The 25,433-nt window shown below is 36.8% G+C and overlaps 1 protein-coding gene and 1 pseudogene across 1 annotated transcript; one reads left to right on the top strand and one right to left on the bottom strand.

The window, feature by feature from the left end:
- Window positions 1-465: 465 nt before the first annotated feature.
- Window positions 466-8,421, top strand: LOC102922207 (olfactory receptor 8B8-like; annotated as a pseudogene).
- Window positions 8,422-18,179: 9,758 nt separating this feature from the next.
- On the bottom strand, window positions 18,180-19,130 carry LOC102912003 (olfactory receptor 8B8-like). Its single transcript, XM_006996015.4, has one exon. The coding sequence runs from the start codon at window positions 19,128-19,130 to the stop codon at window positions 18,180-18,182; it is 951 nt and encodes a 316-aa protein (XP_006996077.3).
- Window positions 19,131-25,433: the final 6,303 nt, after the last annotated feature.

Raw genomic sequence — 25,433 nt, 5'->3', positions numbered from 1 at the left:
GTGGGGTATACATGTACCTAGCATTATTGCAGTGGTTACTTTATTTTGGATTATTCTTTTCGTTATTATTTTTGTTTGTGTAGTAGCAAGTGGAGTTCATCTACAGAATTAAAACTGGAATAATTTGAATGTTTTAAGGGCCTAGTAATTAAAGAAAATAAGAAATGGGACAGAAACTGTGCTAACAAAGGTTATTAAGTGGGATCCAATAAGACAGACAATGAGTAAATAAGAGTCTTTCCCTGCAAAGAATCTGATGAGGTTCTGAAAATCATGTTACTATTTGAATCTTAACTTTCTTCTGTAGATCACTGCAAATATTTCCTTGGCTTTATTAATCTCACATGATTCTTCATACCCACCATGAATGCACTAATAGTGTTTTGATTAATAAAGATTGTTTTATTGATAAATGAAGACAGGCTATATTTGTTGAGTCCTAGTAGAGTTAAGACGGATAAGCCAATGAATAAAAACCGAGTGGTCATTGAGACACTACATAGGAAGAAGGTTTTAGACAGTGCAGGGCAGACAATGGAAGCCTCTTTGTATTGCTTCTTTTATCTTTTCTAGAACTTCCTGGAAATATTGTGAGGACTGAAACATCTCTCTGGATAGGCTAAAAAGCTTAAGTTAATTGACAATAAAGAAAATAACCCAAAGGAAGATCTAGAGACAAGTAAATCATTCCATTGTGGTTGACTTTCATACGAGATTCCCATATGGAATTTCTGGGCAAAATGAACAAAGTATCACCAAAATGGACTGTGTTGGCACAATAATGGTATCAAGGACAGACCTTGTTTCCACATAACTCTTGAAGGGTTGGCTATTTTCTTTGTAAAACAGCATGAAAAGGTGAAGTTTATAGACAGGAGTCATTTTAAATTATTCATCTGAAAGATGAAAAATTGCAATAACTGTGGCAAGACTTTCCATTCTCAACAGAGGCTGTCCTGCATACTGGTTGTGAGGACAGTGGAATCCTGGGCACTTTTTAAAACAATCTCTCTGTCTAAGGGGAATGGTTGTATTTTATATATTAATGCAGCATCATGAACAGTGGTGAAATATATCCATGGTATAAATGCCCATATCAACAGACAGAGGTGACTGTGTACACTACTACTGTAGAAGAGTCATTTGCCAGTTTTTTGTTGCAGTGAGGTGTGCCAGAATAGGTTAAGACAAAATAAATATCATTCTAACACCTGCTTTTTAGCCTTACTTTTGCAATTTGGGAATAATAATGAGGCCTCACTTAGATCATGCAGCTGTAAAGAAAGCCAGGAAGTGTGGTGACATATTGTGTACCCTCATAAAGATTGCCTGAGGATCAGAGGACAGAGCCAGCCACTAGATTAGACACAGAGGTCAGAAAGTGGTGGCACATGCCCTTAATCCTATCACTCCAGAGGCAGAGATCTGTCTGGATCTCTGAGTTCAAGGCCACACTGGAAACAGAGCCAGATAGTGGGAGCACACATCTTTAATCCCAGTACTGGGAAGCACACATGCATTTAATCCCAGGAAGTGATGGCAGGGTGGAGAAAGGTGTATAGGGCATGAGGAAAGAGGAACTAAAGCAGTTCAAATGAGACCCTTTCTGAAGACTCAGAGGTTTCAGTCTGAGGATTTGTGGAGTTGGTGAGGTAATGGGTAGTGGCTGTGGCTTGTTCTGCTTCTCTGATTTTTCAGCCTTCACCCTATATCTGGCTCTGGGTTTTTTATTATAAGACCTTTTAAGATTCATGTTACAAGGACGTTATTTCAACATAGCCATGATAAGAGATTAGCATATAAAATAATCACTAAAAGATGTGTGCATCCATGTTTAATGGAGCAAGCACTCAGTAGACTCAGTAGACTAAGGCCACCATGGGTAATTTAGCAACCTCTCCACAAGAAAAAAACTGAGGAAATACATCAGTTGTGAGTGCTTGCTTAATATGTGTTAATCCTTGGGATAAAACCTGATCACTCAAAAAAAAATCCTAAGAAGGAATATAGGTTAGGGGTGCTAAGCATATTTTACATGTATATTAGCGCAAGACAATTATAGACTTCCCATCTCATGAAAACGTTGAATATTGTATCCCTTATGTAACTATAAATAGTTTCTTTATACTCATGCATGTATCCTGATTTTCCAATTAAATGTTGTTACAAAACTATGATTATAATGTTATGTATATGAACAGTGAACAAACTTAAACAAACATGGAGAATAAAGGTACCATGTGTGTAATTAACCTTTCTATACTAACATGGATCTCACTGAAGCAAACCTATAGATGCCATGTAAAACTGTAGAGTAATCTAGACTTGTCTGGGGCAGAAACAACCTGTTCACCACGCCTAAGGAGAGATTTTCAGTTATGTCTATTAAAGGAGGGAAAGCAATGTAGAGATTTTGGAAGTGCCATAAAATTATTTCATATTAATACTCTATAAGGGGAGTATATTTTTCTTTTTCTTTTTTTAAATTTTTCTTTATTAAGAAATTTTCTACTCACTCCTCATACTATCCACAGGCCCCCCTCCTTCCTCCCCCACCCCCAGCCCTCTTTCCCAAGCCACCCCACATTCCCCAAATCAAGGTCTCCCATGGGGAGTCAACAGAGCCCAGCTCACTGAGCCTAGGCAGGTCCAAGCCCCTTCCCACTGCACCAAGGCTGTGCAAGGTGTCACACCACAGGCACCAGATTCCCAGAAGCCTGCCCATGCACCAGGGACAGATCCCGATCCCCCTGCCTGGGTGCCCCCCAAACAATTCGAGCCAAACAACCGTCTTCCGTGTCCAGAGGGCCTAGTCCAGTCCCATAGGGGTATATTTTTCATTCCATTTATAGAGCTTCATTTTTAACCACAGTGAAGTCTTCTCTCAATTAAATGCCTCAAATGCTTCTTAGAGAAATTATGATTACAGGATGGGATCAAACCCATACCTTCACTTGTGCTAGTGAGTACTTTACCACTGAGCTGCATAAACAGCATGCTAATTTCCATTTACTAATGGTGAAAATTTAATAAGGACCTTAATAATTACATATACCAAAAAATTCCAAAGAATAAAAAACTGAAGAATTACTGTACTGTTCTTAATAGAACACCTGAAAGATTGGTATAATGAAAATTGCATAACATTGCTAAAAGAAGTTGATGCATAAATATACAAAACATCCTTTGCTCAAAGCTTAGACATGATGCCTTGGTTAATATTTTGTTTTCACAGTCATACAAGTACAGAGATACATGCCCTTTCACACCTGTGTGCCTGCACACACTTGTGCACCCACACCCCCTGGAATATGCTAATATCCCATATACAAAAATGAACAAATACTGAAGAATTAACCAAGAAGCTTTTCTGAAAAGTTTGCAGAAGAAAACCACAAAATTCTGCTTAAAGAATTTAATGAGCTATAAGCACCTAGAAGCAGAGCCTTTGTTAACTGGTCAGAAAACTTACTACTGTTATGGTGTCCATACTTTCCAAAGCCATCTGTAGAGCCAGTGCTATTCCTATCACATCCCAGTTAGTTACATTTTTATCTTAATATTCACAGAGAATCCCAATGAATTTTGAATATGCAAAGCCATTTTGAAAAAAATAATACTTGATTTTTCTCATTTCTAAATTTCAAAACTAGTCAAAACCAAATAATCAGAACATTGTGGTATGAAAATCAAGGCAAGTAATCAGAGAAATCATATCAAATAGAGACCCCAGAAACAAGATCTTAGCTAATAGGTTAAAATGAAGGATTTGAAGACATTCCTAAGACCATTTGTCAGGGGCAGGAGGAGATAGACAGTCACTTCAATCAGGAAAACTGAATGTAATCATTTAAAAAATATATTGGACCATAACAGACACTATGTATTACTTACTCCAAGTGAGTCAAACACACAGAGTCAATATTTAAAAATAAAAGTGTTTACAAGAAAACAAGGGAAGAAAAATTCACAGCCACACATGCAGTAATGACTTCTGTACAATAACATGCAAAACACAGGCAGGAGTAGAAAAACATAGGAATCTCTCCATGGGGAGGTTTTTTTTTTTTTCAGGTGAGTAAAACTGTCCATTTCTGAGGGTTTATACCAGGTGAGTTTGAAATCACCTGGTAGTCAACCTCCTAGTCATGTTGTCCAAGAGTTTCTAGATTGAGTTAGTAGGCTGGAGAGATACATGCTGGCTCTAGGTTGCACTATTCCATGGGCTGGCATTTTAGACTGAATGAGAAGGAGCTATTAAGCTGAGCAGCACCAATCTTTTCTCTTTCCTGACTCTGGACACAGGGTGACCAGTTGTCCATCACTTCTGCCGCCTCGATTCCCCATCATGATGCTCTTTACCTTTGTCTGTGAACCATACAACATCCTTTCCTTTGAGTTGTTATTATCTTGTATTTTGTCAAAGCAATGAGAAAAGTAACTGCTGCAGCACTGAGCAGAAGAAAATACTTGACAGTTATAGAATATACAGGTAACTCTTCTAACCCCACAATGACAGCCTGCTAATGAAAAGAGCCATGGATTGCACATACATGTCTACAAAGAAACATGCAAATTTTCAATGAGCAGTTTAACAGTGCTCATCACCATTAGTCACTAGGAACATTTAAATGAAAACTACCATCAGATGTTAGTTCTGCAGATCTTGTTGCCTAATATTAAAACAAAATAAGCACAACAAATGTTGGTGAAGATTCAATAATTTAGAGCCTCATCTTAATGTTACAAGAATATTAATGTCAAACACTTGTTGGGAAGCTGAGGAGAGTCTACACAATAAATAAATAAATAAATAAATAAATAAATAAATAAATAAATAAATAAATAAATAAATAAATAAATAAATAAATAAAAACCAGAGCTAAAGATGTAGCTTGATGATAGAGCATTTTTGTAAGAGTTTAAGACACCAAGTTGGATACTCAGAATCACAAAATTAATATATTAATTGTCATAAGATTGAATATGTATACACTTTATGGTACCTTATTTCTAGTAGATAAAAACATGGAAGGAAACTGAATGCCTTTTCATTAATAGATAAGCAAAATATAATACATAAAAATTTCTAGTCTTAAAGAGGAATGAGATTTTATTTTTCTTTACACTTCTGCAATATTCCTTCGTGTATACATACCACATTTTCAATATCCAATTATCATGTGTTAGACAGTCCATTGCAATGAGAGAAGCACTGAATGTTAATGCACAGTTATCACAATTGAAAGATGTAAACTCCTTTGGAGACATACCTAGAAGCAATATCACTAGTCATATGGTAGATGAGTTTCTACTTTGTTGAGAAACCTCCAGACTGTTTTCCACATTGGCAGTACCAGTCTACACTCACATCAACAGTTTAAGTTTTCACATTGGCTGCACTGGTCTACAGTGTGTAAGGGTTTTCCCAACCCCACATCCATGGAAGCCTTTGCTGCCTTTGTGTTCCTGACGATGACCATTCTGGCTGATGAGAAATGGAAAGTTAAAGGAGGTTTAGTCTGCATTCATAGCTCAGGATATTGAATACTTTTAAAATATTTTACATTTGTATTTTTCTTTTGATAACAGTTCAATAACTCATTTTCTTTTATTTTTTCATATAATATATGATGATTATGGTTTCTCCTCCCCCAACTCCTTCCTGGTTATTATTACCTCAATCCATATCCTTTCTTGCTCTCTTTCCCTAGAAAACAAACAGGCATCTCAAATAAAATAAAACAAAATAACTTGAATAGGAAACAACAAACAAAGTAACAGAAAGAAAAGAGCCAGCTGGGCAGTGGTGACACATGCCTTTAATCCCAGCACTCGGGAGGCAGAGCCAGGCAGATCTTTGTGAGTTCAAGCCACCCTGGGCTACCAAGTGAGTTCCAGGAAAGGCACAAAGCTACACAGAGAGACTATGTCTTGGAAAAAAGAGCCAAAGAAAAAGCACAAGAAATATACAGAGATGCAGAGACACACATATTTACACACACATGCAGACCATCAAGTATGGGTATATATTATCTAAAAAAATTTATGTTTTCCTAAATGTTTGTTTCTGCTCTAACACTATGGGTCTTCTAATAGTTCCAGTTCAATCAAAATTTAAAGCTGACTTTGGAGTTGTAGAATGGCTCTCTCCTTCTTTAAACTCAAGCATGGTGTTAAAAGGAAAATGCAAACTCCGTGTATCATGCCAGAAGAAAAGAGCCATCTTCTGCTAAGGGACAGGAAAAAAGCCAAATTAATTAAGGGACTATCTTATTACTATTCTCAACACTTTGATTCTATTCTGATTTTTTAAACTTTTCTTAAAGTATAAATTTTATATCAAAATTTACAAGGTTCATATATATATATATATATATATACATATATACATTTTAAACTTTGTTAAGATATGAATGGTCATATAGAGTACTAACTAATTCTAGAAAAAAGGCTACAATTAGCTGCATATATATGTCTTTGTGTTCAAGTCTCTTATTAGTTTTCTGCAGGAAATCATGGCCAGGCGTAACATTAACTGAAGTCTCCAGGAAAAAGATGGGACCCCACAACAACAACAATTTCACGTGGACAATAATAATATCACTAAGCTGACAAACATCATCTACAGATCAGCTTTCAACTACAAGTTGCTCAGAGCAATTGTAAGAATACGATGCCCACATTCCCAAAGAGGTGGTGTGGGGCGGGTGGTTTTTTGTTTTTTTAAATGGGTTTTGGGTCTGGGATAATTTTCATTATTTAGGGGGGTTGGTTACAAGTTATTGTCAAGGGTTAGGAAAAAGGCTAAGCAAAGGAGATTAGATTTAAGGTTCTTGTTTAAAAAAGAAAGAAAGAAAGAAAAGAAAAAGACAATTACTAGTTTTAAATACTTTACATTGGATTGTATTGTTTTATATTGTATACAAATTATATATATTGAAATCGATGTTGTTAGAAAATGCTATATGTATATTTCTAATTGTACTTATATCGTTCATTTAACAATGTAATGCAATTTTCTGATCCTTGAATGTTATTATTACCAACTATTAGGATATAAAGAAATGAAAGTTAGTAGTTAGACATTACAATAGAACTTGTAGTCATATTAGATATGTTTTAAAAATTGAGCAGATATATTTTAGATAGACAGGTCATCTTCAAACCCTTCAGAGATCTACAGAATATGGCATTTAAAATGTTTTAATAACTTAGAAAATTTTTCTTTTTTGAGACATGTCGGCTCCTAGCAGTTACCAATCTACTTCAGAGAAAATATGGGCATTGAAGAAACGTCATATGGAGTTAACTTTTATTGTGGCAAAAGTTAGCCACTGGACAACAAAGTATCCTTGAATCAACAGGGCAAAATGGACAGACAGGACACGAAACAAAGGACTACTGATTCTTGCCAAAACAAGTGTGGTTATGGCTTTATCAAAAGGCATCTTCTGAGGCCAGGATAATATGGCACCATCCCCGAAGTGGCCTTCGCAATTTGGAAAAGGTACAGTGCCCTTTTCTTCAAAGGCAGCTGAACAGGGAGTGACTCGTCCTGCCTTCCTGTTCTTTCTTTTCTCCTCTCTGTTAGTCCTGCCTATACTTCCTGCCTAGCCACTGCCTGATCAGTATTTTATTTATTGACCAATCAGAGCAACACATTTGCCATACAGAACATGCCACAGCAACTTGTCCTTTGTTGACCTCTGTTATTCTTCTGTGTTCTCACCCAAAATGTTGATGAGCTTTATATCAGAGAAGAACATTATTTCCTACAGAGGGTGCATGACCCAGCTTTTCTTTTTTATTTTTTTCCTGCATTCCTGAGTGTTATGTGCTGACCTCAATGGCCCATGATCACTATGTGGCCATCCGCAATCCACTCTTGTATAACATTGTCATGTCTCCTAAATTATGTTTGATCCTTATGTTTGGCTCATACATGATGGCATTTTCTGATGCTCTGGCACACAGTGTGTGCATGCTGAGACTGACCTTCTCTGATGCAAACACTACTTCTGTGACATTCTCCCTTTGCTCTAGCTCTCCTTCACCAGCACCTCTGGCAATGAACTGGAGATTTTTGTTGTTATGGGCACCAACATAATTGTGCTCACTATAATCATCTTTATTTCTTATGGCCTCCTCCTCTCCAATATTTTCCATATCAGCTCTACTGAGGGCAAGACCAAGGCCTTCAACACCTGTAGTTGCCACATAATTGCTGTTTCTCTGTTCTTTGCATTGGGCACATTTATGTACCTCAGACCATCTTCTATCATGCCAATGTAGGAAGGTAAAATTTCTTCTGTCTTTTATACCAATACAGCACCTCTGCTGAATCCCTTAATATACAGCTTGAGGAACAACGATGTTAAAGGTGCCTTGAGAAAGACACTGAGTAAGAGAAAGTGTTGATATGAAAGATTGTCTTTGTCATGTACTTACAGGACTTGGAAGTTCAGTTTCATTAGTTCCATTTGTGTGGCCAATATCTTTCCCTTTTTTGTTGTTGCTGTTAATAGGGTGAAGAAAATTTGAGTCTCTTTTCAGTAATTTATTTCTATTTTTTAAAGATAATGACATCCATTCTTTACCACTGTCATGCCTAATTTATCTTTTTCTTTCACATGTATATTAAGAATTTTAGTGGAGAAATTTATGTATATGAAAGTATAATGATTTTCACCGTTTCTTCCTGTATAGAAAGGTTAATATTTGATAACGACCACATTGTGCAATGTGTCAAGGAAGTGGGGGAATTCACATAACATGTGAATGTAGGAAAATATTGTTTTGTGTTTTTTTCTTGCTTATCATTTTCATTTTTAAAAATGTTTTCATGTGCATGTATGTGTGCTTGTATGAGTATGAGATTAGGTGCACTATAGGCATGTAGGTGCCCACAGAGACCGGAAGAGGGCACGAGAAGTACAGGACTAGAGTTACTTAATACTGTGAACTTCCATGTAGATTCACTGAACTGAATCCAAGTCTTCTGTAAGAGCAGTAAATGCTTTCAACAACTGAGCCACATCTCTTGCCCTAATAAAATTATTTTTTTGTTGAAGGAAAAGTGTATTTAGAGAGTAATACCTTTGTTATTTTGTAGCATATGCATTTTGTAATCATTTGGCTATGTTTTCCTCTTTCTGACTGTATTATACCATCCTTTTTTGTCCAATACTTATGGGTCCTATCTTCCTGAAAATACTGTTGTATTGCCTAAGACTTGAAGAGAGTTTTATTTATGGGTTTCCATTACATTGTTTAGTTTTCCCTGTTGTAACATGTGTTCAACTTATTATTAATTCACATATATATATATATATATATGTATATATGAATAAAGTTCAACTGAAAGCTAATTCTTTTTTTTTTTTTTAGAAAAATTGGTCTTTATATATTTGTAGTGAGAAATCCTGAGAATGTGTATTAAAGAAAAGAAAATGGATGAAAGGAATATTCCAATGCCACCCACCACATAATAGAATGTATAACCAAATAGGGTAAAAAATATTAATACTCATTTTAGCATAACAGACAATGGTAATGAAGGGTCATGTTTACTGAGAATTTTGATGTATCACCAGAATCACCATGTTTTAAATGATCTAGTTGAAATTCCACAAGTACCAGGTCTACAAAGTGCAGGTATTGCCTTGTCCTTCCCTGAAGGGTTTTATAATTTGATATTTGTGGGAAAAGTAAATATTGACTTTAAATGTATCTTGTTAGAGTTTCCAGGCATTTAGAAATGGACATATTTATTTATTTTATTATTTATCTATCATCATCTATTATCAAAGTCTTTATTTTAAAAATAAAATATAATAGCTTTATCATAAACACATGGGAATAAAACAAATAACATGCTGAAATTAACCAGACCCAAAGTCTAAATATCTCAATAAACTTCTATACAGTTAGAGTAGGCATTTTGAAGCTACAGATCTTTACACTGGCTTTTATCTTTTTTACTTTTGAATATAGAATATATTTTGATCTACTAATGCACAACTAAAAATGAAAAAATATGATAGGATTAGAACTATGCTTTGCATCTGTCATCTTTAAATCTGTCTACATTGAACTAAAAGTCTGGGATCACTTTTCATTATGTTCTAGAGGGTATTTACTCATGCATGGGTTGATAAAAAGACTAATGGTGTCTTCTTAAATGCAAGTGAGTTTAATTTGCCCCATTTCTCCAGCAGGCAAGCCAGTGGGAGACCTGTAAGTATCAGGATTTCTTCCCTATCTGTAAAATGAAAACAAGTTTGGGAGAGACTGATGGAGGTTATCTACTCCTGTCTCAGTCTGTCATCCTAGCATCTTGAGAGGACAACTCCTAGGTTCTGTGACAGTTGTACTGGTGGCATTCTGATTTGATCAACTAAATTTTCCTTAATATACTAAAACAAAGAGGCAATTTTGAGTAGCTACTGGGATTCATCAGATTTAAAAACTGAAGCTCTGATGTTTTATTTGAAACACATTTTTAAAATGTATTGTCTTGCAAATTTTACTGTGTATAATCAATGTATGTGATATTGTGTTACCTAAGAACATGTTCATGTAAGAACATGTTGTTTTGCATGCATCACATTCCCCTGTACTTTTCTATCTTACCTTCTCCACCACTCCTTCTCTTCTTAGTCCTTTCCATTCCCTTGAAAAGTTTCATTTCTACTTTCATGTTATATGCAGACACAGTTTCATATATGTATATAAAATCCAAGAATCACAAATGAGAGAAAAATATATGCCATTTTCCTTTCTGAGAAAGTCTTAATTTGCCAGAATGATTATGTACAGTTGTATCTATTTTCTTGCAAATGATATAACTTTGTTTTTCTTTATGGCTGAAAACTTTCTTTTCCGTAAATGTGCCAAATTTTCATCAGCCATTTCTCTGCTGTTGGACATTTAGTTTCGTCTATACCATAACTGTTATGACTGGCTCTGCAATAAACACTGGTATACAGGTATCTCTATGACATATTGGCTTAGAATCCTTCAAATGAGTGCCTAGGAGTCATGGATCTTATTATAGAGTTGTTTTGGGGGATTTTGAGAAACTTCCATGCTCATTCTGTGTTGGCTAGACTAGCTTACATTCACATCAGCTGTGAATAAGGATTTCTTTTTGTCCATAAACTTGCCAATATCTGAACTTTTTATTCTTTGTATTTTTGTAAATAAAAACCATATATTATTTTAAATATAGAAATACAGCTTACACATTAAATAACACTATAATAGAAAAATTTGTCATAGTTTCAAAGAAAAGCAAGGGAATTCTTTTTCAGGTTAACAATACCCCCCCCATTTTTTATTCTTCTCTCATGCAACACATCCAAACCACAGCCTCCCCTTCACCCACTTCCTCCCGTTTTTCTCCCTCTACCATCTCCCCTAAATCCACTACTCCTCTGTTTCTCTTCAAAAAAGAGCAGGCTTCCCAGACATTGCAATCAAACACAACATAACAAGATGCACTGACTATCTCTGATCTAGTTGTAATAACACATTCAGCCAATGCCTAACCTAGCAGCAAATACTCTCACATCAGACACAGAGAAAAAAGGAAGTCACATGCCCAGGTCACAATGCAAAACTACTAAGGATATGAGAGACCAAAACAGAATGCTACACACAAGTCCACTAGTATCCACTAGTATTACCAATGAGAATTATATAAAAGAACCCAAAACACAGAATTTATTCATTTATTTATTATTAAGAAATTTTCTGTTCATTTTACATACCAAATACAGGTGCCTCTCTTCTCACTCCTCCTGTCCCCAAGCCTCCAAGCCCCCAACAAATGTTCCATTCCCACCTCCTTCAAGGCAAAGACTCTCACGAGGAGTAGGCAGAGCCTAGTACATTCAGTTGAGGTAGGTCCAACCCTGCCCCCAAACCAAAGCTGTGTAATGTGTCCCACCATAGGCACTGGGCTTCAAAAAGCTCACTCATACAGAAGGGATGGATCCTGATTCCATGGCCAGGGGCCCCTTTGCAGGTCAAGCTAAACAACTGCAGAGGGCCTAGTCCAGACCCATGGAGGCTCCACAACTATTGGTCCACAGTTCATGAGTTCCCACTAGTTTGATTTGATTGCCTCTGTACATTTTCCCATCATGATCTTGATGCCCCTTGTTCATAGAATCCCACTTCCCTCTCTTCCACTGGATACCTGGAACTCAGCCTGGTGCTTGACTGCACTTGCTTCTATCATTTACTGGATAGAAAGTGGCCCTATGATGACACTTAGGGTATTCACCAATGTAATTACTGGAGTAGGCCAGTTCATCTACCTTCTCCATTATTGCTAGTAGTCTAAGATGGGGTCATCCTTGTAGATCCCTGGGAACTTCCCTAGCACCCTGTTTCTCCCTTTTCCCTTGATGTCTCCCTCTATCATGGTATCTCATTCCTTGCTCTTCCACTCCGTCCTTGTTCCAGCTTGACCATCACATTCTCCTATGTTCTCATCCCCCATCCCCTACCTGCCCTCTATTGCCCATCCCCCATAACCCCAGTTTGCTCACAGAGATCTCATCTATTTCCTCTTCCCAGGGCAATCCATGAGTCAGTCCCTTTTAGAATTCTCCTCGTTTGCTAGCTTCTCTGGAGCTGTGGGTTGTAGTCTGGTTATCCTTTGCTTTACATCTAGTATCCACTTATGAGTGAGTACATGCCATGTTTGTCCTTCTGAAAAACACAGAATTAAAAAAAGACTCATTTACTTTATCAAATATTTCAGGTACATTAAAAATGAACTCAAGAGGTAAGAATAAACATCTGAGTGATGTTCAAGGAAACAAATATATGTTGCTGACTGAAAGAGTGTAAGAGCCAGAGGGCACAGAGGACACTAAGAAAACAAGGCCTTCTAAATCAACCCGAGCAAAGCTCATGTGAACTCACAGAGAATGAGGCAGCATGTTTAGGTACTGTATAGTTCTGCAACAGGTATTCTGAGTATTTATTTTGTTTTCTTGGATTATATTTTACTTTGTTGTATTAATATTAATTAATTAATTATTATCTAGTCACTAGGGTAATGATTAACAACAGAACTGTTATTTATATTTATAACTGCTGAGAGAGAAAAATCAGTTTCTTCCACATGGGTATGTGAACCACTCTAGGACAGGCCTCATGTTCAGGAGGAGTTGACCAACTTATAATGGACTGACTCCACATTTTTTGTGTGTTTTTATTTGGTTACAGTTTGGTGGATTTTGATTGGTGTAACAGTGGCATGAATATGTTGGCAGTATCCTACAATTCTAAAATAGGATTCAAGACCCACTCAATAGAAGGAAAATCATATCCTGTAGTAGAAGCCTTGCCAACTACTCAGAACTAATGAGGTTGTAGAGGAGAATCTACAAATGCCACTTTACTAAACCAGCATAAACTCTAACTTATTGGTGAAATTATTAAGGTCACTCCACATGGTTAAAAGGGAGGTTTATTTTGTGGGGTAACTTACAAGTGAAGGAATAGTTTACAGGGTCTGGAAAAGGTGTGGGGCAGTCCGGCAGTGTTCTCTGGAGAACTGTGCTTGGTCTACCTCCAGCATCCAGGGTCCAGGAACCAATAGAGCTGGCACATCTGGGTCTGGGGTCGTCAGGGTCCTCTCTCAGCCCCTCCTTGTAGGTGTGAAAGTTACCGAAGCCTCAGTGGGGGATGGAACTTCCAGATCAAAGCTGAAATGGCTACCCACTACTTCAACTAGATTCTAAATATTTCTTCTTATGCCCATAGTTAAGTAAATTTATTTTCCTTCATTAAAGAAACTTCTCTGTGCAACACATGGAAACCACTATAAAAAAAACTACAAACAATCAAAATGCAGAGCTAGATCAAGTCCCAAATAATACATCTATGACACACTACTGCAGGCTCAATGATCATTGCAGGAGGGCTGGTGGAATGATTGTAAGAGCCAGAGAAACAAGGAATTTGTTGTGAGATTATATACCCCAGAAATGTCAAAAGCTACACCCATGAAGTCTCAGCAACATGGTGCCTAACTATGATCTGAACAAGGATGATATCAATAGATGTGCTTATGTAGATTAAGGAAAGTTCAATGCTTCTCAAATCCTAGAGAAAGCACTCGAGTCAACTAAGAAATACTGAGAGCAGAAAGGGAGAAATGGTCTTCCCATCTAAGAGCACAACAATTGGTTATCCAGTGTGAAAAGATCATCCTGGAAAATGTGCATGTAACTAATATTTACACAGACAGGACAGGTTGCATTTTTATACTTAGCATTTATATTTCCATACATAAGCACACACACACACACACACACACACACACGTATAAACAAAGAAACAGAGATAATGAATTTTAAAAAAGATGGAAGAGAGAATATATTGGAGGAGGTAGAGGAGGGAGGAAATGGAGAGGGAAATGATGTGCCTATAATTACAAAACAAAGTACTTTAATAAAAAGCAACTTAGTGTAGAAAGGTTTTACACTTCTAGATAACAATCTGTTACTGAGAGAAATAAGGGAAGGATCCTGGAGGCAGGAGCTGAAGCAGAGGCCAGGGAGGATCACTACTTATTAGCTTGCTCTTTGTGGCTAGCTCAGCTGCTTTCTTATAGAACCCAGGAACACCTGAGAAGAGATGGCACTGCACAAGTTGAACAAAGCCTTTCTACATTAACCATCAGACCAAAAAGAAAAAATTCAAACAGGCTTGTTAACAGACCAATCAGGTGAAGGCAATTTCTCAGTTGAGATTTCTTTCCAAATGATTCTAGCTTGTATCAAGTTGATATAAAACTAGCCAGCACACCATGTACAGAACAATGACTAACATTGACTCAACAGACCCATACTTGATGTAGAATTATTAAAAAAGAATAGTTCATATCTGGTAAACATCTAGATTTCCCAGTATATTTTCTCTGTGAGTCATTACCTAGATGAGACAGTTCTACTTGGACAACAATCCAAAAACATCGAAGTATTAATTTGTGTCTTTGATTAGGGGTTAATATATTATTTACTTGATAGAGACCCTGACCAAAGTAAGTACTTTATTAGAGTGTTAAAATCACTCTTAACACAAATATAAATATAAATAATGTATACTTCCATATGTGTTGGGCAATTATGTTAAAGTCACCATGAATCTCTATAAATTGAGTACCACCAGCACCTCAGAGCCTTCTCTGTTCTCTGTGAATGTGAACTTTATAGATTCATGATTTAAATGGGTCCTTGACATTTTCCTTTCAAACCACATGTACAAAAAGAAAGTAGGAAGAACACAAATGGCCATAGAATGGTATCTTCTAATGTCTGAAACTATTACAGGCAATGTCTTGAGGTCAAATAGGGAGCATGTGTTCCAGAGGAGAGGGCAAGAGCTGGCAGCTGTTCCTGAGTGGTCTAATCCTATTGCTGCAATAGTAGTGACCTGCGATTAAACCAGATATGGTATGCAAGAATCTACTGCTCAACCGAAGACTATAGTATAGGTATCAATATCAAAAAGCATGACATAGTTCACTCTTTACTGTTTCCATTTATTTTGTAGACCAGCTGAAGTTATGAATGCATTCATTCACTTTCAGTTAATAATAAATCTAAAAATACAAAATTTGGAAGATAGTTACTAGACTGTTTCTTATTTTTTTTTTTTTTTTTTGCTTACAAACTGTATGGCCGTGGCAGGCTTCTTGCTAACTGTTCTTTTATCTTAAATTAACCATTTCCATAAATCTATACCTTGCCACGTAGCTGGTGGCTTACCGGCGTCTTCACATGCTGCTGGTCATGGCGGCGGCTGCAGTATCTCTCCCCCTCAGCCTTCTGCTTCCCACAATTCTCCTCTCTCCTTGTCCCACCTACTTCCTGCCTGGCCACTGGCCAATCAGTGTTTTATTTATTGGCCAATCAGAGCAATTTGACATACAGACCGTCCCACAGCACTTCCCCTTTCTTTTTTTTAAAAGGAAGGTTTTAACTTTTACACACCTCCAAAGTCAGCTTGGTATATTTGGGAATTTGGGCGTAGCTTCTCTTACTACTTCCTGCTGGAGGGGGGCGCTGTATCTTATGGGGACACAAAGAAAATTTTAGGATCATGGAGTAGTCCGTGAGACCGTATCGTCTGAGCCAGTTGCCTTGAAACGATTCTGGATGTTGGATCATCTGGGCCATGGTGTCATCGGAGACCTTTCAGGTGGTCTTGGCTGGTCAAACCTGATGTATCTTAATCTGGAACAAATCCATAGCCTCTGGCTTTCTGTGGAAACAAAAGCAGAGCCTCCTTTCCAAAGCAACATATCCTTACATCCAAATTTTGAAGTTAAGGTACCTTTAAAACACACATTTTGGCATAACTCAACAGCTTTTGCAATCAAATGTTTCTCTTCAGTTACGAATATCAAAGAGAACATAATCCAGATTCTCTGTTTGGTAGCCATCTCTATGTGGCTTATGTTTTATATTACCTTGAGCCTATTGCTTTAAACTGCAGCCTTCTAAGCCTGAAATGGTGCTGTGGCTGCTGGCTCCTCCCACTTCAGCTTCCCAACATGGCGGTGGTACGTTTACCGCCAGCTCTGGGAGCCCTCCTGGGTCTATGCTTTTATCAAAGCAGCATGTAGCCCAGAAACCTCTTTTTTTTTTTGTACTAGCAAAGGCTAAATCCACCATGCAGCTTAATGTGCCACTTGCAGAGGCCTCATTCCCGCCATACTGCAGATCAAGCACACACACCAGGAACCCGCCAGTAGCTCAAACTGGCAGGCTGCCGCTCATTTGAGAGAGACAATTAGGAAGCTGTTTTTTAGCTCCATTTTAGAATCTTTTCTCAGGTTTTAGGTAGAAACTTTTGCCAACACGTTGGGCGCCATTTGTAGCTAGAGTTTTCCTGCTTTGCCCACAGTCAGGACAAATCTTTGTCACCCGCCAGTCCCACAGCCGCTCAGACCCAACCAAGTAAACACAGAGACTTATATTGCTTACAAACTGTATGGCCGTGGCAGGCTTCTTGCTAACTGTTCTTTTATCTTAAATTAACCATTTCCATAAATCTATACCTTGCCACGTAGCTGGTGGCTTACCGGCGTCTTCACATGCTGCTGGTCATGGCGGCGGCTGCAGTATCTCTCCGACTGTTTCTTATTTTAGGATTGTTCTTACAGGCTGTTTTCAGCACATTTGTACTCACAAATTACTCTCTATCTTGTGATAGTTTGTTCATAGTAAGTAAACTTTGTACAATCCATTCTCTACCAAGACACTGCTCACTCAGATAAAAGCTCCCTAAAGCATTTTGGAAAGTTTTGTATGAGAACTCAGATTCTTACTTCATCCAGTCATCCACAGACACAGTGATCATCTTCCTTTCCCACAAAAGGAAACATAAACTTGTGTCATGAAAAAATAATGATGTAACAAAAGCATAATAGGTGTAAAGATAGATCATAAAGCAACACATAACAGACAAACTTCAAGGAAGACATGTTGCCTCATATTTCATTTCAGTGTAATAAAACTAAATATATATGGGGAAAAGAGGTCAGCATGAAATCAAGGGCCTGAAGATTCATACCCTGATTAAAGAACCTTAAATGATTTTGTAAATTGTTAACTTACCTGGGCTTCAGTATCCCATTCACATAATGAAAATATTTTCACTCAAAATGTGTGAATTTATATTTCTAAGTTAATGCCACACAGCTGACAGGTGACTGTTTACACATAGTATTTACATATGAAATGCATGGAAAGTCAGCATGGAAAGATATGAATGTACTCAAAATAGACTTCTAAAAGGGATATTTTCTCACCCAGTCGACAAAGATAAGAAAATAGACAAAAAGAGATATCAAGTGACTGTTTCAAGTAGCAAATATGATTGATCTTGCAAGGAAGTATAAATGTTACAAATATATGATGGTAATGAAGTATAAATTACCAATCTTTTTGTTAAATATAATTATAATTAACAAAATATGTTAGAAGATGTAATTATGAATAAAAATTGTACATATTGAAAATACACATAGCCTACTGTAAAAAAAATTACAAACAATTCAATATCCAATTTCCATCTCCATATGAAGAAATTACAATGAAATAAAGCTGCCACTGAAAATATACATAGAGAACCTGTCTGTGTTGTATCTATATGGAGATTGGATTGTGAGTAAACATTCTGTTCAGGGTTTTTTTCAAAGCAACTTTGACATCTTTGTTCCTTAAGCTGTAGATTAGAGGGTTCATCATGGGAACCACAATGCTGTAAAATATGGAAGAGAACTTTGCCTCATCCATAGATACAGCTGAAGAGGGTTTGAGATACATAAATGCACTTGACCCAAAGAACATAGAAACAGCTATTATGTGGGAACTGCAAGTGCTGAAGGCTTTGGACTTGCCAGCAGTGGAATGTATTTTGAGGATGCTGGAGAGGATGAAGCCATAAGAGGTAAAGATCACAACTGTGGGCACAATAATGTCTTTTCCGGTTTCAATGAACAGTTCTATCTCATTGACATAGATGCTGGTACAGGAGAGCTGCAGTAAAGGGAGGAGGTCACAGAAATAGTGATTGATGATGTTCCCATCACAGAAGGTCAGTCTCAGGACACAACCAGTGTGGATCATGGCACCAGAAAGTCCCATGAAATATGAACCAATCATAAGATAGGAGCATTTCTTTGGAGACATGATAACACTATACAAGAGTGGATTGCAGATGGCCACATAGCGATCATAGGCCATTGCTGTCAACACATAACATTCAGAAATTGCAAAAAAGCCAAAGAAGTAGAACTGAGTCATGCACCCCATGTAAGAGATAATGTTCTTCTCTAATATGAAGTTCATCAGCATTTTGGGTGTAATCAAAGAAGAATAACAGAGGTCTATGAAAGACAAGTTAAAGAGGAAAAAGTACATGGGTGTGTGAAGATGAGAATTTAACAAAATTAAAATGCTCAAGGCCAAATTTCCAATTGCAGTTATCATATATGTTATTAGAAAAATGAAGAAGAGGGGCATTTGGAGTTCAGGCTGGTCTGTTAAGCCCAGGAGAATAAATTCAGTTACTGAAGAACCATTCACCAGAGACATTCTTCTTTCAGGAATATGTAGAGATGAAGGAATCTCACAGATCTTCCAATAATATCTACTCTCACCACGTTGAGATACAAGTAGGGATGTCTGCAAAGAATGAGCTGATATCAGTGAAACCATCTCACACTATCATGAAGTGAAATGGAAATCCTTTCCCCGTGTTAGAATCTCAGTTATATACAGCTGAAAATATTCATAACTGTGTCCATTGCTGAGCCTGGGGATCTTTTGTGTTAATATGATTAATTAACTAGAGAGAAGGGTGAAATGGAATTGTCGAGGATAGAATTCATTATACTCTCTTCTCTTTAGTCCTTCAGGTTGTTCTTAATATTGTTAGAGATTATAAAAACTTGGTGCTGACCACAGTTTGAACTGTGTGAAGTTAATATCAAAAACTCTGTTTCAGTTAAAAAAAAATGAAGGAATCAGAGTCTAGGAATGCTTAAGCTACTTCCAGGGTCTCAAAAAACCTCATGAATGTAAAGGAATATGAGATCTGTCCATGGGGAAGCAGATCACCCAGCAAGATACCACAAATGGAGTGTCTACTTATTCTCTGGACATCTTTCCAGGATTAAACAAAAGGATGAGAAAAGGGTACATCAAGATCCTCAGATTTTTCTCAACCTGGAGTCATATGTAAACATAAAATTCAGCACACTTGATAAAAGATCCTCCATAAACTTCCACATATGTACAATCTAGAAGAGTTGTGTAAACTGAAACCAAGGACTATGGCTGTTGTCCTCTGTGTAGTGAAAATCAGATACCTGGGCTAAATGGAAGGGAAATTCAGTTGTATATTATAACAGGTTCTGGAGGATCTGAATTCAGCATTATTACAACAGTTGAGGATATTATAGTCTATACCTATGTTTGCTACAGGAAACAACTTAAGTGGAAAATAATAAGCACTTATTTATCATATGTCATCTTTACACATTAATGATAATTGTTATCTTAAATAAAAAGGAAAACACTATGAGGAATAGATTTTAAAACTTACCCAGTTTAAGACAAAAAACCTTGTTGATACCTAATTACTGTTATTCTTCAATTTTCCTAGAAGGGTAATATTGAGCCCTGAGCCTTTAGTACTTTTGCTTTTTAAAAGGCCGATGTTAAAAAATCTCATTATGGGATGCCTTCTGGTCTGTTGCTCATAATTCATAATGCTACTGTCTTAGCTACAAAAATGTCAGAAGGAAAATAAACACTATTCCTTTTATCACACATGCCACTTATGAGACTCCAGAAAAGTCATACAGGTATCATTTCCTTTTCCACTGAAATGATTAAGGTAAAAAGCTTCTCAATCTCTTCAACAGGTACATCACATACACTAAAGGAGGGAATGAGGTGATTATATTTATATGCTAGAACATGATGTACCTTTATTTCCTTAGAGATTGAATATTTTAACCAGACTTGAACTTCCCTTTGGGGATTTTACATTCTTCATGTTTGAGCCAATATAAATCTCCCATCTTCCAATACTTTCTTATCTAAAGAAATTTGTTGTTGTTTCTTTATCTCTGTTTATGTTGTAATGCTAATATTCCAAAAGCCTATTCTCAAGGCTTTATTACTTTATCAAAATATTTGAATGAATGTAATAACACATTTCATGCATCATCTCCCTTAATCATTTTGCTAAAATATTAATTATCTTTGCTTTGCTAGTCTGTGGATGAACCACAGGACCTTGTACATATTAGACAAATACTTTGCCACTTGGCTACTCTCCAGCCTCCAAAATCACTATGTTTTCTACATGTTTTACATGAGCATTAGTTACTGCTTGATTACCCCTTTAGATGTAAAAACCAATAATTCACCCATGGTAGCATATTCTGTGTTTGAATCCCAAGAGTACACCTTCTCACAAATATAATAATTTGGAAAAGTTACTTTATATTTCTTTGCCTATGGTTCTTCTTGTTAACCTATGGAGAATAAACACACTATGACATTTCCTGGATTATTATGTCAAACTAATGGATGAAATATTGCCATGCATAAAAGAAATAATGAAATTTCATACACAAATGAGCTCTTGGATTTATGGGAGTCTATGGTCAGATTACTTCATCATGAGTTTAAAATGCTCTAAATTCAAAGTATATTTAAATCCTGTGCTTAAATTATACTGTTGGTGTTACTAAGAATACTCAACACAGAAATTCTGGAAATTCTGGAAATGTGCAAACTACAACTTCTCCTACCTGTCAGGTACCAGACATGGTGTTGTACTGGTAATAGATTAAAGGTGAGATTACTATGGGTACAAGCTTGTCACATCTTTTCAGTTGCAGAAGAAACAATGACCAGTACATTGTCATTCTACCTTGCTACCTTGATCTATATTTGTTCATAGTATAAGAGTCAGCATATTTTGTGGTCTTGGGACTCTATTTTATGGCTCAGTAAATGACTCTCACATTATATAAATATTGTTCATTGGTTTCATATAGCCATCCATATCGTGTCTATATGTCAATATGTTTGGTAAAATTTATTATGAATCATTTAAATCTTCTAGAAGAGGCATGCTCTCATAGGTTGAATCTTTTGAGACCACCTCTAATCGATTATGAATTCCATGCCAGCTTGTCATGTCCAAAAACTTTCATGGTAAACTGAGCTACATAATGAGACACAATATCAAAAATGCAATACCCCCTAAAAATTGGAGAAACAAAATTAATTAAAAATTGAATCAAATTTTATTTCACACATTATAGTAAGAATTGTCAAATTTTTTCTGCAAAGTAGGATAGTACTTAATTTATGGTCTGTAGAACATTACTGTATACAAAGTCTGTTTTTGTTAAACAGAAAGTGAATGTGGGCAAACTTCTACCCAATTTTACTTTTAGATACTGAGGTTATACTATAGTTGTGCGGGTAGTTTCTATCACAAATGGAGCCTGGGAGTCAATGAGCAACACAAAGTGGCAGGGGGATAAGGAAAGAAAGAATGAATCAGCCAATGATGTAACTACATGGATCTCAACCATTTTACTACTCTTTTAAATTTTGTATGTATGGGTACAAGTGGGTATGTTGTGTTATACACATGTATGCGGTGTGGGGCTATATGTATACATGAAGGCCACAGGAAGACTTCTCATGTCCTGCTCTGTCATTCTTCATCTTATCCTTTAAGACAGGGTCACTAATGAATCACAGAGGTAGGGTGGTGGCCAGCCCCCAAAATCTTGGAGACATAATATGTGCATGGCCACACCTGGTTTTTCATATGAGTTCTAGAAACTTGAATTCATTCATGTCTCATGGTTCCTTAGCAAGTACCTTTACTTGACTAGTTATGGAAATCATCAACTCTTCTAATAATAAGAGTGGATCAATGTATTAAAAACAAGATGTGAATATCAGGAAGTATATCAAGAGCTTAGCCCACACTGCTACTCACCTTCTGAGGAGTGTGCTGTCACTTAAGATCCCACCCTGGGTGTTTTCTTAGCTGAGTCTTTTTGCTCACTGCTAGTGAGTCTCTGAAGTCAAGGAGCATGAAAAGATTTCATCCCCTATCCCAAGTCATCCTTTGAGTCCTTGAACACCCTGAGACGTTTGATGCCAACTCAGGTTTCACGCTGAGGTTATGAGGTATGCTGAAACTTTGGAAACCATCACAAATTTTCTTGTTTGGTCAAAAAGTGTGTGATGTCTTCATGCCTCTATTCTGGTGCTCTCTTATGTCAAGGAACACTCTGAGATCCTGGGTACAATGGCAGTCCCAACACTCTTTAGATTTTTCATTCTACCTATACCTTATACACTATCCAAGTCACTACACCATTTTGTCCTTGTGTCCTTTATGTTGCTTTGATAAAACATACTAACAAAAGAAACTTTAAGGTACAAAGGGTTATCATTGGGGGTGAGTCTAACAGGAACTAGAGGCAGCTAGTCATTATCACCATCAAGGGCAGAGAAATAATGAATGCATGTATCTCTATATTCAACTTGTTTTGTCCATTCTTCCACAGTCCTGGACCCAAATCTAAGGAATTGTGTTACCCACAGTGGCATACACATCAGTTAGTATAATCAAGCTGATCCCTACAGGTTTGCCCACAGGCCAACTTGATCTGGATTATCTTTTATTGAAACTCTTCTCAATTGATTTTACTACTTTTAAATTTTGATTTCACACTACTTGTAAACATCTCTAAGCATCGGGACCAGTGTGTTATCAAGGAGGAAATCATATTCTCTTTGAGTTTCCAATTGTTTCTTGAGGAGAAAAGAGACCAATACATAAAATACTGTGAAGAAAACTGCATATCAACTCTCCTGTCAGATACCATTAGCATGTAGTTCCACACAGATCTTTAACAGCAGTGACTCCACTTGAGAAAGATGTATGTCATACTGATTATTCACCACCCTCCAACACACTTGGAGAGATTTCAACTCAACTCTCTATGTTTACTGTGATTTTAGTGTTTAGACATGCGTATTTTCTACAAAAGGCATAATAAATAAGTCTCTTCCCTTATCAAGGGCTCATGTAAATTAATGGTGAACCACCCACTGACAGTGACAGAAAAAGCAAATCTGTGGACTGATGGAAAAATTTTTATGTTGATCTCAATAATAGACATGTCTACATATTCATTTTCGAGATGATTTTAACTATATATTTTTGAAAGTTATATGATATAGAATGCAAATATGCTACATGCCAAAGCTCAAACTTTCATATTGTTACATATCGTGCATATTTTTTGTTGTGTATACATAGCATATTGGTAGAATCTCAGAGTCTTCTATGTCCTACAAATGTTGAAATTGTGTACAAATATGTCTTTCTTGGATATAAATGTCTGACCCAATGTTTAAGCAGAAACAGTGGGTAATTGAGTCAATATGTATTTATTCTTGCAATGATCATGTAGTTTCCATGGAATCCAAGGCTAAATTGACAATTATCTTCACCTTAATGTGCCGAGACAGAGGAGAAATGGGTCCCTATGACATATAGTTAAAGTTACACATCCATTTCATAAAAACATATGGTTTTTAAATGTATCTGTTTGTGCATATGTGTTTATATGTCTATATATATTTGTACAGACATGAAAATATATACACGTGTATATGTATATATGTATGATTATAAATTTCCATATAAATAGGAGCAGAATGTTCTTAACAAATACTAGAGTAAGAAGATGTAAATTATTTCATGTTCTATTTTTAATAATTTTGAGATCATAATATAGTTAGATTATTTCTATGTAACACAAATTGCTAAAAGGTCTTATTAATAAAAATCCCAGAGCCAAATATTGTGGTGAAAACTGAGAGATCAGAGGACCAGAACAAGCCTCATCCAACTTCACCTCACCAACTCCTCAGCTGATCCTGTTTCCAAGAATCCTTAGACTGAAAGTCTTTTGAGTCCTCACCCCTGAAGATCTCAGTTGAACTGCTTAAGAGTCTCTAGTTCCTGGTCCTCATGCCGTATATTCCTTTCTGCTTCCTGCCATTGCTTCCTGGAATAAAAGGCATATGTGCTGTGGATATAACTCTATATAAATAAAACACTGATGGCCAGTGACCAGACAGGAAGTATAGGTGGGACAAGGAGAGAGGAGAATTGGGGAAACAGGAAGAAGGGGGGAGAGACACTGCAGCCACCGCCAGGACAAGCAGCATGTAAAGACGCCAGTAAGCCACCAGCTATGTGGCAAGGTATAGATTTATAGAAATGGGTTAATTTAAGATATAAGAACAGTTAGCAAAAAGCCTGCCATGGCCATACAGTTTATAAATAATATAAACATCTGAGTGATTATTTTATACATGGATTGTGGGACTGTGGGGCTTGGTGAAACCTGGAGAGAAGCCCTCCAGCAACACATATGTGCTTCCCAAGCAAAGGCATAAGATCTCAAGTGCTGGGATTAAAGGCATGTGCCACCTCACCTGGCTCTGTTCCCAGTGTGTCCTTGAACTCACAGAGATCCAGAGGGATCTCTGCTTCCCAAGTGCTAGAATTAAAGGTGTGTGCCATCACTGCCTGGCCTCTATGTTTAATCTAGTGGCTGGCTCTGTCCTCTGATTCTCTGATAAGTTTTATATGGGTGCACAAATAAAATATCACCACATTTCTACCTTTTCTTTCTTTTGTCCAAATCCTCCCATGTACCTCCCCCCTTTTGCTTTCTTTAAATTTCAAGTATTCTTTTTCTTTAATTGTTTCTTTGTCAGGAGTATTCTTAATATACAAATGTGAAATGATATTTTTATTAAGACTGTCATACA

This window comes from Peromyscus maniculatus, chromosome 7, assembly GCF_049852395.1.
Source record: "Peromyscus maniculatus bairdii isolate BWxNUB_F1_BW_parent chromosome 7, HU_Pman_BW_mat_3.1, whole genome shotgun sequence".
Lineage (NCBI taxonomy): Eukaryota > Metazoa > Chordata > Mammalia > Rodentia > Cricetidae > Peromyscus > Peromyscus maniculatus.
Note: the sequence above shows the minus strand (reverse complement) of the source record. Positions and strands in the feature narration are given on the sequence as shown.

Bases quoted from the DNA above. Each gene is read 5' to 3' on its own strand.
- LOC102912003 (XM_006996015.4), bottom strand. From the start codon at position 19,130: ATGTCTCTGGTGAATGGTTCTTCAGTAACTGAATTTATTCTCCTGGGC.